The sequence below is a fragment of the Scyliorhinus canicula genome, chromosome 1 (genome assembly GCF_902713615.1).
Source record: "Scyliorhinus canicula chromosome 1, sScyCan1.1, whole genome shotgun sequence".
NCBI classification, from domain to species: domain Eukaryota; kingdom Metazoa; phylum Chordata; class Chondrichthyes; order Carcharhiniformes; family Scyliorhinidae; genus Scyliorhinus; species Scyliorhinus canicula.
In genome coordinates, this window is record NC_052146.1 from 62055707 (window position 1) to 62071887 (window position 16181).

Below are 16181 nucleotides of genomic sequence, written 5' to 3' on the forward strand. Positions count from 1 at the left end.
CCCCCTCACCCGCCTCAGGGTGAATAGCAGCGGAGGCGTCATGAGGTCCGAAAGTGGGCCTTCCCAACACAAACATAGTTGGGACAGGGGCAGGAAGTCTGTGGGATCACATACACCACCTTTCCCCCAGTTGAATGCCCCTCACCGCCAAAAGTTCCTTGAGGGAGGGCATTCTATTCTGTCCTTAGGAGTGAAATAAGCTTGGAGAGCCAATTGATGGAAGCAGAACAAAATCTTTCACAAAATTCAACACTTTGAATCTGAAAGGCCACAAGGACAGTTGTTGCGGGGAATGAAATTTCACAGTGCTGTGGTTGCCAGTCAGACTGGAGGTTGAAGCCTGGGGGCTGAATTTTCCTGACCCCAAGGTACTTGGAGGCAGGGAGGCAAGTTGGGTGAGGAAATAGGGTGGGACCCACACTGGGACAGCTCCCAATGCATTCCCAATGGCAATCTCAGGGGGCTGTAGGGAGGCCACCATCTCCATGGACACAGCCCCTCTCCAGCAGATTCGGCAGCCATCGGAGTCAGAGATTCTGTGCCCAAAAGAAGAGGTTGCCAATGGGGAAGACTAGACCTGGTCCAAACAATGCATCTGAGGGGAGGAGGGAATACCATGCAATTCAAGGAGTCTAATGGCTTTGCACCTAATAATATTTAATGGCAGGTTTCCTTTCACGTCAATGGGACTGATGTCTTTGCACTCATAATTTTTAAGTCATACCCAACTGTTGGAGGACACCTCTGTGTTCAGACACCCTCCTGGTTTCCAACCTGCCTCAGCAACATTCACCTCTACCAATGAGGCCCCAGAACTTCCAGCCCTCTGATTAGGTCAGCAGCATCGGGGGCCCCACCCACCATCTTCAGTGGAACACTCCAAAGCATGGGCAGCCTATCAGGGGGCCTTCGCTGGGGAGACTGTGTCAGTGGCATACTGGAAAGTGGGTGTTCAGCACCTCCATCTGGTCCTGACAGCAGGAATTCCAAGCCATGTGATCAGGGCAGTGGGCAGTGCAGAAGAGGTTTGACTATGCTAACTGTGCTGTACCTGCCCTTGAGGTGATCAGTGTAAAGTCTACAACAAGTAGAACAACCTGGAGTGCAGAAAAGTTGCACGATTCATATCGCCGTGGGATAAACATGTGTTGGAAAAGGCAAATGTACTCTGATGGGTTTCCTTAGCAGGTCTTGAAGAAGATCAGAATAGAAAGAATGACGAAATGTGACTAATAGCGAGGCCAGAAAGAGTTCAGGATCAACTTCACTTCTAGATCCCTCTGTGCAACAGCAAAATATACAGGTCTCCCCCCCCCCCCACCCCACGAGCAAAGCGAAGGTCAGTGTTTAGAACTGGTGCTGGGCGCAGAGGAAGGAGCAGCGAGATCAGAGTGAAAAGTAGACTGAAGATTATAATCAGTGCACCGACAAATCTAAGCACACCGATATTCCCAATCCCGTCAATCAGGTCAGCATTGCTCTGAGCCATCAGTCCTGTGGCTGGTATTGATACTGCTGGAGGCTGAACTGATTAAATGTTTTAGTTGGCCCAGCCAACGTGAGGCATTAGAGTAAACGATCATTTAAATTCCCCTAAACAGGACACAGCCAGAGCTAATTTGTCAACAGCAGCCCCGTAGCTCCCTGAAAGATAGTCTGAAAAATGCGTCATCCTTTCTTCGAAGGCTTCGGAAATTAAAAAGTGAAGGAGATCCGTCTCCCAGAGAGTGTTTGCTGGGCTGAATCCCAGTCAGAGAAGATGTCCACGCCAAGGGAGGGGGTTGGAGGGGATGAGGGGCGGGGAGGGGGGGGGGAGGGGGGGCATGGAGTGGTGAGCAAAGGGTTTGATCTTTAGGGTTACATATTTTCAGTTTTCTCCATCCTGGTATTTTGAAACTCATGAGAAGTGTCAGCCATTTTGGCTTTGTTCCTGCAAAGGGATAAGAAAGAAAAATGATGAGTAATGTTGCCACGCTCGATCAAATGGCAAAGGACGAGCTAGACCATCTGCGAATGAAAGTGAGTTTGTGACTTAGAACCATAGAATGCCTATAGTGCAGAAGGAGGCCATTCAGCCCATTAGGTCTGCACTCTACCTAGGCCCACTCCCCCACCTATCCCCGTAACTTAACAAATATCCCTGGACACAAAGGAGCAATTTTAGGATGGCAAATCCACCTAACCTGCACATCTTTGAATTGTGAGGGGAAACCGGAGCACTCGGAGGAAACCCACGCACACACGGGAGAACGTGCAAACTCCACACAGTCACTCAAGGCCAGAATTGAACCCAGGTTCCTGGCGCTGTGAGGCAACAGTGCTAACCGCTGTGCCACCGTGCCGCCCCAGAGCAGGCAAAAAATACATAGCCGGTCAGGTAACATTTGCAGAGATAACATCTCAGTTTTATCAGAACTGGGAAAAGTGAAAAATGTAACAGGTTTTGAGTAAGGCAGGAAAAGAGGGAGGGGAGGAATGAACAAAGAGAAGGCCAGTAAGAGGGTGGAAGGTAGGAATGATTGCAGAACCAGCAATTCAAGGGCAAAATAGGGATTGGTGAAAGGCAAGAGGGATGGTAATGGGAAAAATAATGAGAGGTGTACTGGAGAGCTGAAGATGAAAGTAAGCAGAATCGCCACCAATAATTGCTGCAGAAAAAATAGGAGGTGGTTATGATGTGAAATTATTGAAAACCACGTTATCTGTAATTTTCCGTCATCCGCCCCCCCCCCCCCCCCCCAATCCTTCTGGAATGATGTTAGAAGGAGGGTCTTTGTTGTTTAATCAGATGGGATGGTGGGAGTTGGGGGGTGGGGTTTATTACCCCTGTTGCCTACCTGCCTCTGTTGGTATTTAATCTGTGGCGGGATAGCTGGTGCGCAGCTTGTCCACTCTTAGGCTAACTGGAGCTCTTAAGTGGCCAATTAATTGTGTTATGGGAGCGGTGTTTTCAGAAACCCAAAATGTATCATGGAGTTCAACCAACCCCCACTTTAATGTATTGTTGCTTTTGAAGCACACGGCTAGTTCTCCAGGTGTGGTACTACAATTATGGATGATGAAACCATCAATTCAGCAAACACGTGTAGTTGGATCTGAACAGAGGCTTTAATACACTTACAACAGAGCCAGCCTATTCGTCGTTGAACTTCACATGAACTGCAGGCTGGCTCTAAGGCACTGATCGTTATACATCGGTCCCAAGGGGAGGAGTCCTGGGTGGAGCCAAGGGAGGAGCCCAGTACAAACTCTCACGTACTCCCAGAGCGACTCCCCCTGGTGGTCGGATAGTGCAACTGCATTTACAATGGTGGATAGTGAACATATATACACGGAGTTGTATTGGCAACTATATACAGCATTGATCTTACAACGGGTTGATAACGAACATATATACATGGAGTGATATTGGCAACTATATATAGTGTGAATCACATGCAGCACAATGGACATGTGGGTTTTTAAACACAAAACAATGTTTATTCCATGAATTCAACTTAACCTTCTTAAATAAACATTGGATCCCTTAACACCCCTTCAAAGATAACCCCGAAAAAATACAACACTAAATAATCCCTCAAAATGTTCCTTCAAACCTCCAAAAGACTTAACACCTTTAACAACAGAAACACATCAGGTTAAATACATTACTATTATGAGTTTAAATCCCCCAAATGATTCAGAGATAGTCTTTCATGGCAAAGATCACAGCAGATCCAGCTTACTGCAAACACAGACACACCTAAGCTCTTTTCTCAAAACTGGCTTTCTCCTTTCAAAACAGCTCACAGCAAACCAGCCAGGCACTTTTCAGCTGCTCTCTCCCAAAACTGAAACTAAACACTGCAAAATGGCTGAGCTAAAAACCCAGCTCCACCCACACTCTGATATCACTTCAGTAATATGAGCTGCCTCATTTTTTAAAGGTACATTGCTTAAACATCCATTTCTTAAAGGTACTCTCACATGACAATTGCCACATCTTGCCACTGCTGGTGTTGTATCAGCGGCAGATGGGCATTCATCACTTGGGAGTCTGCTCAGTAGGTGGGGGCCATGTGAGCTCGGTGGGGGTATCCCTCCTGATCTGGCGTCCTGTGTCACATGGAGACCCCCCTCCCCCAACCACCACCACCACCCAGGCCAGTGGAAAGAGCTGCCTCTGTTGGAAGACCACCCTGCCCTTCAACTGACTCTTCCCCATCTTTTGCAGGGGCCTCAGTGAACCCCCGACCTCACGTATATACACTCCAAGACTCCTACACGATGGCTGGTCTTGGGACGGCGGCATTCCCAGCTGTGGCCACCACTCACAATGGCCTAGCTGGAAATAAAGAACTTCCTTCCTATTGATTGACCAGCAGATCTATGAGGAGGGATATCGGCAGCCATGACGGCCAAATAATTATAAACAAAAACAGAAAATACTGGACAATCTTAGCAGGTCTGGCAGCATCTGTGGAGAGAAAAGGGAGCTGACGTTTTGAGTCTGGATGACTCTTTGTCACAGCTTGAATTATCTGAGCAGCGTAAAACTGAGTTGTAGCTTCCATAGTTTGCGGAGACAGGCTTGCCCCTGACTTTCCAGTCAGTGAACAGGGTCCCCACATTCATGGCAAATCCAGGCCTTTAAGTCTGAAAAGGTATAAAATGGCGTATCAGAAAACAGAGCTATCAGCTATGTCCATTGTATTTCTGCTCCCACTCCTTGCTCTCCCTCCTAGAACCTCAACAGAGTTCCAATTGTCCTCATCTTGCACCCCATTAGCTGGCACCCCATTAGCTGGCACCCCATTAGCTGGCGCCCCATTAGCTGACACCCCATTAGCTGACACTTTCCCATGCAACAGAAGGTACAACACCTATTGCTGTCCTCCCTTCCCACCGTTCAAGGTCTAAAATACTTCTTGCAGATGAAAAAGTGAATTAGCTGGACTACTTTCACTTTAACTTGCACTATTTGCTATTCAGAATGTAGTCTCCTCCATGTTAGGAAACCCAGATACAGAGTGATCCTGAGCTCAAAGAGAAAATGCTGGAAAATCTCAGCAGGTCTGGCAGCATCTGTCGGAAGAGAAAAGAGCTAACGTTTCGAGTCCAGATGACCCTTTGTCAAAGCTAAAAGACAGAGAAAGTGGGAAATATTTATACTGTGGAGTGAGAGAATGAAAGATGAGTCATAGCCACAGAAACCAAGGGAAGAGTGCGAACGGCAGTCCCCAGAGAGAACTAAAGGTGTGAAAGGCCAAACAGCAGAAAAACTAATATCAGAGTGTAAACTGTGACAGATGTAGATGTGGGGGGGAGGGGAAAGGAGCAAAGGGGAGAAAAGTTAAGGAAAAGGGGATAGGATAGTGGGTAAATATATATAAAGAAAGACAAGAAAGAAAGAAATGGTAAAAGATAGTTAAAATAAAATGGGATGAAAACAAATGGGTCGAGGTGGGGTAGAGCTAATCATCTGAAGTTGTTGAATGCGATGTTTAGACCAGAAGACTGTAGCGTACCTATCCGGAAGATGAAATGTTGTTCCTCCAGTTTGTGTTGAGCTTCACTGGAACATTGCAGCAGGCCAAGACAGACATGGGAGTAAGGTGTTGTGTTAAAATGGCAAGTAACGGGAAGGTCGGTGTCCTGAATGTGCACAGACCAAAGATGCTCAGCAAAGCGATCACTCAGTCTGCGTTTGGTCTCTCCGATATAGAGGAGACCACATTGGGAGCAGCGAATGCAGTAGACCAAATTGGAAGAGGTGCAAGTGAAACGCTGCTTAACCGGAATGAGTGTTTTGGGCCTGGAATGTTAAGCATGAAAGAGGTAAAGGGGCATGTGTTACACCTTCTGCGATTGTATGGGAAGGTGCCATGGGTGATGGGAGAGGTACTGGGTATGGTGGAGGAGTAGACTAGGTTGTCTCGGAGGGAACAGTCTCTGCAGAATGCTGACAGAGGGAGTGAAGGCAAGATGTGTTTGGTGGTGGCATTACCCTGGAATTGGCAAAAATTGCGGAGGATTATGCTTTCCATACGGAGGCTGGTGGGATGAAATGTGAGAGCAAGGGGGACTCTATGCTTGTTCTGGGAGGGAGGGGAGGGAACGAAGGTAGTGGCGTAGGAGCTGGACTGCACACTGTTGAGGGCCCTGTCAACAACTGTAGATCATGGGCTTGTCATTTCAACTCTCTGCGCCCATCTCACTTTGATCTCCAGTCTTACGCCTCCTTCAGACTGTGGGTTGGAATGCCCCCCTCCCCTATGGCTTGTTTTCTGGTGGCAGAGGTGGCTCACTATTGACCAGTGGAAAGGGTGGTGGAGAATCTCTTGAATGTGGAGGCTGATGGGGTGGAAGGTGAGGGCAAGGCGAATCCCATTAAGGTCCTGGAAGGGAATGGGAAGGGGTGAGTGCAGGGTACATGAAATGGGACGGAGACAGTTGATGGCCCAGCTTCTCAGTCAGGCGCTGTACAGCCTTCTAGTATCGCCAATTTCAGACCATAGCCATTGCTCCCATTTTCAGATAGCACCTGTGGGTAATGATTCCGTTGTTGCAGTTTCTCTACCTTTTCTTTTAATTTGTCCCATTGCCATCTCGTTTTGCCTTGAACCATATCCTTTTAGTCAATTCATCGTCCATGCCCATCCTGCATTGTTTATTCCTTTGTCCCCTCCCCCCTTTTTTCTCTACCTCCTTAAAACCTCTTCAATCGTTATTTCTTTTCCACCTTTAATTGAAAGTCAATAATCTGAAAATTAACTTTGTTTCTCTCGCTGTAGATGCTGCTTGGTCTGGTGACTATTTCCAATGTTTTCTGGTGTTATTTCAATTGTCCAGCATCCACAGTATTTTGCTTTTCTCTGGTTCTGTGCTTATAAGGTTATTCTCTTAAAATAGTCAAAGTACTGAATCTGTTCACATTGCATCTCGGATCTTTAGTAGCCACAGACATGGAAGCTAATGAAGCCTTAAGCAATATATCTGCACTCAGCTCTAAAGGATTGGAAATCAGCTGATGGAACTCTTTTTAGAAAGGGTTAGAGTAGAAGATCTCTCAGTTAACTCTTAATAGGGTTCATCGATGGCGTACTGTCACACAGTTATGGTGAGGAATGCCCCCTTAAACCAGCTGCACACTTATAGAATTCCCTACAGTGCAGAAGGAGGCCATCCAACCCATCGACCCTCTGAAACAGCACACCACCTAGGCCCACTCCCCTGCCCTCTCCCCATAACACCACCTAACCTGCAACTCTTTGGGTGTGGCTATTACATCAGCTGCCTGTGTCCTAAACTCTGGAACCCAGAAGCTCCTCACCTCACTACCTCTCCGCCTCTGAGACCCCTCAAAATCGTTGATCAAGATTTTTGGTCACCTGCCCTAATATGCCATGACGTGACTCCATGTCAGTTTTTTGTTCATGTACACTCCTGTGAAGCACCTTGGAATATGTTATCATATTGAAGATGCAAGTTGTTAAAAACTGAAATTTGAAGCAAAATAAAACTGTCATCGAATCCAAATGCACAATGGCTGTAAACTGCAAAGAATTGCTACTTTACTGCTGAGATACCCTCAATTACGACACAGGAGAGATCGGTAATTCAAAGGCTTTAATCATCAGAGAACTGAACAGCAGCCGAGAAGTGTGCTCACCACATGCTGCCGAGTGAGCCTCATCTTATATACCGTTTCCTGGGGGCGGAGCCAGAGGCGGAGTCCCCCAGGGTTCCAAGGCCGGTCTTAAAGGGCCAATGTATTAAAAGTAAGGTACAGTTACAGCAGCTACTAATACCATTCATCACAACTGCAAAATGTCAAGCATTGCAGCTTTATCAGTACTTGTGATGGCAGTTTCCGCACAGCAGTATACTTTGAAAGGCATTCAGTAATGGCTTGACGGCTAAGTCACAATAGTTAGTAATTTCTGATTTTAAAGACAACACTGACAATTGACCCACAATAAATGCACTAATGAGAGTCATTGCAGAGCCAGTGGAGGCCTATTGGTCCAGTGTAAAATGAGCACAAGGTGCCGAATTTCCAATAGGATGTGGAGATGGTGCCAGAGATGGGTGAGCCTGCAAAATTCGCACTACTGGCTGGCATGCCGTCATTGTCCCACCTCTGGCCAATTTTCCTTGAGGTTGAATCAGTGGGGGGACAGTGTTTGGGACTGGTGGTACTCATCAGTCAGAGGAAGGCAGCCAATTAGGTCAATTCAATTGCCCATTTATTGTCAGAAACTGTTCTCCGAGATTTTCCAGATGATGGCACAAACGCCTCCTCCGAGATCGTGACCTGGCCAATGTATTGAAGCTACGTCCTGGCAGCAAACCAGGGGCTATCAACGCTGAATTTACCCCATCTGCCCCCCATGGCTGTGATTGCCGGAAGACATCCTCGCGTCTGAGGCCACATTTTATTTTTAATCTCTGAAAAAGTCTTCAGAGACTGCCTCCACCTTAAGGTGCACTCTAAATTCTGGCCTACTGTGGTGATATGCATGTGCACATCAATGTATATAATTATCTTTCAATGTATAGAGTTATCAGCATGGCCTCCGACCACCAGGTGGCGATAGAGATACACCATGTGACTCGAGAGATTCAGCAGTTGGTAGTAAGTCCCTGCATCGGTTATTGTGGGTTCTTGACTGGCATTTCCTCCCGACGGTAGGAATTGAAACCAGAAACAATATTTTTGCCCATTGTCTCTGTGCTCATTTTTCTGCTCGATTAATGGTTGTTTTTCTGCCCTGTCTGGCTCAGGTTTTTTTGATCCTGGATTCTTGCACTCTCTTTGCCTGTTTTCTGCTCCCAGTTCCATTTCCTTTGTGCCCAGGTTGATAATTTCTTCTGGGTTCAGTTTGCCTTTCCCTCTGTACCAGTTTTAAAATCACTCCGTATCTGTGCCACTAGGAACAGACGCAGCACTCCAATCCCAGCAGATGCTGCGCCATGAACAAATTATGGCAGTTACGTCAACCTTCTCCTCCACTATCTCACTGGGTTGAAGCTTCCATTAAAATGGCTGACAAAGGAAGTGAATACAAGTTCTGCATTGCTGCCAGCCCTCAGTTCAGGACTTTGACAAAGAGACAGATAAGGAGGGTTAATTTATGAAAATGAAATGGGCTTGTCGAGTACAATAGCTTTATCCTGCGGCTGATGTACCTGATAGTTTACGTTCGGAACATGGATGAGTCCTTTGGATAGACAAGACGCACTCACCACTGCATTTAACAGTCTCCAAACAAATCACTGAGCGATCTAGATAACCAGAGTTCCCAATTGGCGATCACGGACTGCACACATACAATCCCCTCCTCTCATTCCACTCGCATTAAAAACTTAAGCAGGAATTTGGCAGGAAGTATATGGTATCGCCAAGTGTTAAAAGTATTCCTGCCTGCTCAACACTGTCCGCACTTCCAAATGATTAATTTACTGGTTGTGAATCATCCGGAGGATGAAGCAGCTCCGTTTTGTTTCTCTTTCTAGCCGTGGGTCCAGTATTCTCTCCATTGAACTCCCCATGGTTAGCACTGCTGCCTCACAACACCAGGGACCCGGATTCAATTTCGGCCTTGGGTCAGGTGAGGCCTTTGTGCCCAGGGCTGTGCAGGTTAAGTTATGGGGTTACGGGGATACGGTGGAGTAGATAGGAGTGTGGACATGAGTAGAGTGCTATTTCGAAGGATCGGGTGCAGATTCAATCGGCCAAATGGCCTCCTTCTGCACTATAGAGATTCTGTGATTTGGCTACAGTGTGTTTGGGGCATGGACATTTCACTGAACCAGTGAGAAGTGTTTCAAACTGGCCATCTGTTATCTCCATATGATTAATTAACAACATCTCAGCAAACACAGAAGCACAACTAGCTCATAAATGTTAAATGTGATGACAGCGTATGCTATTCTTTCATTTATTTCCCATTGATTTATGGTATACACAGTGCTATAGTCCGTTAAAGTCATTGTTCAATGTAACACTCTCCTAATAGCAAACAGCCTTGCGACTGGCCTCATGATTAAAGTATGGCACTCAGCTGCACTAACCGTAAAGTCATAGGTCCAATCAAACTTGGTAATGAGTTAACTGCAGCAACAGCTCAGGCACTAGACCTATCCTCAGTGGCCGGGGAAGGGGAGAGGGGGTCAGTATTGCCCAGGCTCCCACCCTTGATCTCTCTCCAGTGACAGCCCACTATTAGAAAGAAATGAATGGCTTGCAGCTAATAGATCTGAGGCGTTTGAACACAGTTCACAGCTGTTCTCCCTGCAGGGATGGACACTTGGAGCTTCCAGGTAAGTTTCCAGCTGTGGTATTTTTCATTGCCCCTGTCTGGACTGCTTTCTAGCTTCCAGACATGGATCTCTTGTTTTGGGGGGAGGAGTCTATGGCGGGGGCTCCCTTTAGTCAGGGGGTCACTGCAGTGGGCCCCTTTAATTCAAGCATCTCTGTGGGAATGGGGATTCCTTTAGTTCGGGGGTCCTTCTGGGGGGTTCCATTAGTTGGGGGGTCCCTCTAGTTAGGGGGTCTCCTGGGGGGGTGGTCCTTTAGTTATGGGGTCTCTGTGGGGGTCTCTCTAGCCAGGGGATCTCTGTGGGATGTTCCTTAAGTTAGGGGGTCCCTGGGGAAATTCTCCCCATTAAGGAGGTCTCTTGGAGGGATTCTCCCATTTTGGGGTCTTGGGGGGGTCTAGTAAAGGGGGGGGGGTGTGGGCAGGTGGGGGGGGGGGGGGGGGGGGGGGGAAAGCAGCCCTCAGATGGAGTTTGAGGGCAACTCCCTTTAGGAATTACCCCCTTGGGCCACTGCGAGGTCCACCATGTCAGGTTGATGTTTGGTGAGACCTGTAGTTATCCCGGCCCACATGATTCCTGGCCGAGGGGACAGAGAGTCATGGAGGGCCGGGGAATAGAATGCTGGGCCTGCTAAATGAATGCAAGGAGGTCATTAATACCCGTTTCCATTCATTTACATCTTCCCGCTGGCATGCGCTGTGAACTTCGATGCTGCCGACAGTGGGCAGTCGGAGCAACGAGTCCGGTCCGGTGCCTGACGACATTCCTGATTTTCTGATTCTCCGCCGCATCGGGGACTCTGCTACCAGCAGCAGAAGGTGGAGAATCGAGGACCATGTGTCTGCAATTCTGAGACAAGAGTGTTCTGAACTCAGTTACAGCCAATACAATGCTGACTACATTGTTTAGCTGGGTGGAATTATATTCCAGACCATGAAACATACAGAAAGACACTTTGGAACCTATTTTGGAGAATGTTCCAGACTCGTAACACCCATTCAACTGCCTTTTATTCATCCACGCAGCCACTACCAACTCTGTGATGTGATTAACCTATTTTCTTGGGGGACGTGAAATTTTTCTTGGGTGCTGCACTAACCTGAAGGTGTTTTTTTTATTGAAACCCCCGGCCATGGTGGGACTCAAGTCAGGGACTCAAGAGCATTGCTCTAGGTTTGTGGTTTGTCAGTTCAATGGCCCAGACCACTAGGCCGCAGGAAGAACTTGATTCATGGGCAGCCTGTTGTATACCCCACCTGATTTTCTTTTCAATTGGAATCGCAATGGCCAAAGGACAAATACACCTTCTTGGAGTCTTACCAGGAGTACCTTTGATAAAATACCATTTCTGACAAGGAAGGTTCACTGTAATGGCCAGAGATTTTCTTACAGCTGCTCCACTCAGCAGCTGTCACTTTGCTGGAGGTGAGACATCAAACACATTTGCCTAACGGTGAATTTATGTAAATATATTTATCCAAAAGTATGCCATAAAAAACTGAGTGTAGGGCTGAGGTGCTTAAACATGAGTGAGACACTTCATTAGCATATTTGAGGGCCCGAGCACTTATTTCAGGCAACTGCTAGGGACACTGCTGCCCCTTCTTTCCCGATTTGACCATAGTTTTGCTGCCTTTCCAAGGGGTTCTTGAGGCAAAGACGATGGGCCGCTTGGAATCATCCGCCATCTTGTGGGATAGTACTGCCCCTATTCCATAAGGAGGTGCATCGCATGTGAGGACAATTATTTTCCCAGGGTTGAAGTGAACTGAAAGGTATGAGGATTGAAAAGCTTGCTTTACCAAGCAAAAGGCTTTTTCGTGTGGCTCCCTCCATTGCCACTGTTGTTGATTTTTTAGTGGCTGGTGTAATGGTGCCAATGTTGTGACTAAATTCAGAATGAGCCTACAATTGAGGGGATATGGAGTTGTTGCATGCACACGGAATCCTAAATATATCACTTCTGAGGCCTGAAGCGTACATTTTTTACATTTGACACCTGTGTCTCGGAAGCTTTGGAGCATGACTTCCAGGCTAGACATGGTGTACTTCGGGGGGTAGTCCCAGTAACTAAAACATCACTTTTGGGATCCCTTGAAGGAGGTTTTCATCGTACGCTGGAAAATAGCTCAGGCTGACGCTATGCCAGAATGTAGCCTCATGCACTGAAATAGGTCCTTATGGGTATTTATCATGGTGAAACTCTGGGACACTTTGTCCCATTTCAATAGTAGGTATGCGTGGCTGAGATTTAATTTAGAGCAGGTAGGGCCTCCTGCCAGCTTGGTGTAGAGGCCTTCAATCCTGGGGATCAGATATCTATCCACCTGGGCGGCCTGATTGATTATTAATTTGTAGCACCACAGTTTCTTATCAATTTGCAAGAGAGCAGGGACTATGGGGACTGCCCACAAGGAGAACTGAACTGGTCTAATTATGCCCAGTTCTTCTGATCACTTCAACTCAGTTTCGACCTTATGATGCAGGGCACAGATGATTGGTCTGGCTCTAAAAAACTAGGGTGTCAAATTTAGATTGACATAAATTTTGACTTTCACACCTTTGATCTGGTGTAGCTGGCTGCGGAAAACATCCTCATATCTTCACAGGACATCTTGAAGGACACTGTTGAAAATTTTTAAAAATTCCAGCCAGTTATATTTGATTTTCTGTTACCAGTGCCTTCCCATTAGGCTGGGTCTGTGCCCTCTGTGACAACTAAGGACTGATAGGCCTCTTCCTCTTTATAAGAAACTGGTGAGTTAATGGTGCCAAGGATTTTCAAAGCTTCTCCAATGTAAGTTCAGTAAGAAGTCTTACAACACCAGGTTAAAGTCCAACAGGTTTGTTTCAAATCACTAACTTTTGGAGCCCTGCTACTTCCTCAGGTGAATGGAGAGGTAGGTTCCAGAAACATTTATATAGACAAAGTCAATGACGATACTTTGAATGCAAGCATTTGCACCCAATGAGACAACCAATGAACCAGAACAGCAGACCAAGAGATCTGCGGTGCGGCAACCAAAGAGGAAAGAGCCGAATTGGAGCCCTCCAGAAGGCCGCTGCCCTAGACTCGACATGTATGCTCAAGCCGTCAGGAGTTGCGTTAATGCCAGATTCATCAGTCACATTCACAAGACAGCCCTGAACGTCACCCAAGCACAACGCAACCGCAACAATGTCATCAAACCAGCAAAGGAGGGGCCACCGTCATACTGAACAGAACGGACTACTGCAAAGAAGTGTACCGACAACTCAACAACCAGAAACACTACAGACAGTTAGCCGCAGATGCGACCAAGGAACTCACTCAGCAACTCAACAGACTAATCAAGACCTTGGATCCAGACCTTCAGAGCATCCTACGTGCTCTCATCCCACGTACTCCACGCGTTGGAGATCTCTACTGCCTCCCTAAAATACACAAGGCCAACACACCAGGCCGTCCTATCGTATCAGGCAATGGGACCCTGTGTGAGAACCTCTCTGGCTACATCGAGGGCACCTTGAAACCCATCGTACAAGGAACGCCCAGCTTCTGTCACGATACGACAGACTTCTTACAGAAACTCAGCACCCACGGACCAGTTGAACCAGGAACATTCCTCGTCACAATGGACGTCTCGCCACTCTACACCAGCATCCCCCTTGACGATGGCATTGCTGCAACAGCCTCAGTACTCAACACTGATAACTGCCAATCTCCAGACGCAATTCTGCAACTCATCCGCTTCATTCTGAATCACAACGTCTTCACCTTCGACAACAAGTTCTTCATCCAGACGCACGGAACAGCCATGGGGACCAAATTCGCACCTCAATATGCCAACATCTTCATGCACAAGTTTGAACAAGACCGCCTCACCGGACAGGACCTTCAACCGATGTTATAAACCAGATAAACAATTACATTTTTTTTCTTTGGACTTACGGCGAAGAATCACTGAAACGACTACACAATGACATCAATGAGTGCCATCCCACCATCAGACTCACCATGGACTACTCTCCAAAATCAGTTGCATTCTTGAACACACTCATCTCCATCAAGGACGGTCACCTCAGCACTTTGCTTTACCGCAAGCCCATGGATAGCCTCACGGTGCTCCACTTCTCCAGCTTCCACCCTAAACACATTAAAGTACTTCCCTGGAGCGGAGAAACTATGACTTCTTCTTCGCAGCTTTCAACACGTCATCGATGAAGACGAACATTTTGCCAAGGTCATCCCCATACCTCCACTACTTGCCTTCAAACAACCGCGCAACCTCAAACAAACCATTGTTTGCAGCAAACTACCCAGCCTTCAGAACAGCGACCACGACACCACATAACCCTGCCATGGCAATCTCTGCAAGATGTGCCAGATCATCGACATGGGTACCACCATTACACGTGAGAACACCACCCATCAGGTACGCGGAACATACTTGTTTGACTCAGCCAACGTTGTCTACCTCATACGCTGCAGGAAAGGATGTCCCGAAGCGTGGTACATTGGCGAGACCATGCAGATGCTGTGACAACGGATATACGGACAATGCACGACAATCGCCAGCCAGGAATGTTCCCTTCCAGTCGGGGAACACTTCAGCAGTCGAGGGCATTCAGCCTCTGATCTCCGGGTAAGCGTTCTCCAAGGTGGCCTTCAGGACGAGCGACAACGCAGAATCACAGAACAGAAACTTATAGCCAAGCTCCGCACACATGAGTAAGGCCTCAACCGAGACCTTGGATTCATGTTGCATTACATTTACCCCCCACCATCTGGCCTGGGCTTGCGAAATCCTACCAACTGTCCTGGTTTGAGACAATTCACACCTCTTTAACCTGGGATTACCCCTCTCTCTGGCTCTGTAAAGACTTAATTACATGCAAATGCTCGCATTTAAAGCATTGTCTTGCATCTTTGACTTTGTCTATATAAATGTTTCTGGAACCTACCTCTCCATTCACCTGAGGAAGGAGCAGTGGTCCGAAAGCTAGTGATTTGAAACAAACCTGTTGAACCTTAACCTGGTGTTGTAAGACTTCTTACTGTGCTCACCCCAGTGCAACGCTGACATCTCCACACCAATGTAAGTTGACAGCTTGGCCGTGGTGCTGCTCATATTTAAAGTTTGAGCTACTTCACAGAGACCCTGGTGTTGACTTCCATTTTCAAGGGTTAATCATTCACAATAAGGATGATTTCAATGCGGATGTCCTGTTTACCTGGACTACATTCAGAAGGCACATGTCGTGCTCCTCCTCAGAGTTCCTCTCCACTTGGTGCAGTGATGCTGTGGACTGCCGCTGCTACTGTTTTTTGTGTATTGGTGTACTCTGCCTTACGTGGCAACATTCTTGAATATGACCTCTATAATTACAACAGAAACACTCAAACTGGCGACAATGGCAAGTCTCTTGGGGACATCGATAACAGTCCATCTCTGCTATTAATGGCCATCATAGCCAAGCCAAGCCTGGTGCTTGACCTCACTCGCTGTCCACACAAGTGTACTCTTTGTCTAAGGTTCTTGTGCAACGCTAAACAATGGAAACACTGGAAAATATCTCAACTGCCCTTGACCAGGGTAAATGAAACTTCTACCACTAGTTTCAACTGGGACCAGGCTTAGAATTCCAATGTAGGGTTAAAAACTGACACCTGGATGAAATCCAGGTCCTGACCCCCTTCCCAACCTGCATCGCTCTTGTGATGCTCTTTATGAATTCAAAAAGCCTAATCGTGGAGCATGTTGGACCTGCCTACGTGGCATCAGTAAGGCAGGCAGTAGCCATGTTGGAGCCTGCCACTGCTTAGCCAATGGAAGTAGACAGCTACTTTGAGGGAACGCAGCATCAGTGGCGATAAAAGGTGTCAATAAAGCTAAATG

General features: G+C 47.2%; 1 protein-coding gene across 1 annotated transcript in view; it reads right to left on the reverse strand.

The window, feature by feature from the left end:
• Window positions 1-1806: 1806 nt before the first annotated feature.
• susd2 (sushi domain containing 2) overlaps window positions 1807-16181 on the reverse strand; it is a 123992-nt gene continuing 109617 nt past the window's right edge. Inside the window, exon 17 of the mRNA XM_038791464.1 lies at window positions 1807-1930. Within this exon, the coding sequence (XP_038647392.1) occupies window positions 1858-1930 (73 nt within the window). The 3' untranslated portion in view covers window positions 1807-1857. The remainder of the gene's footprint in view (window positions 1931-16181) is intronic.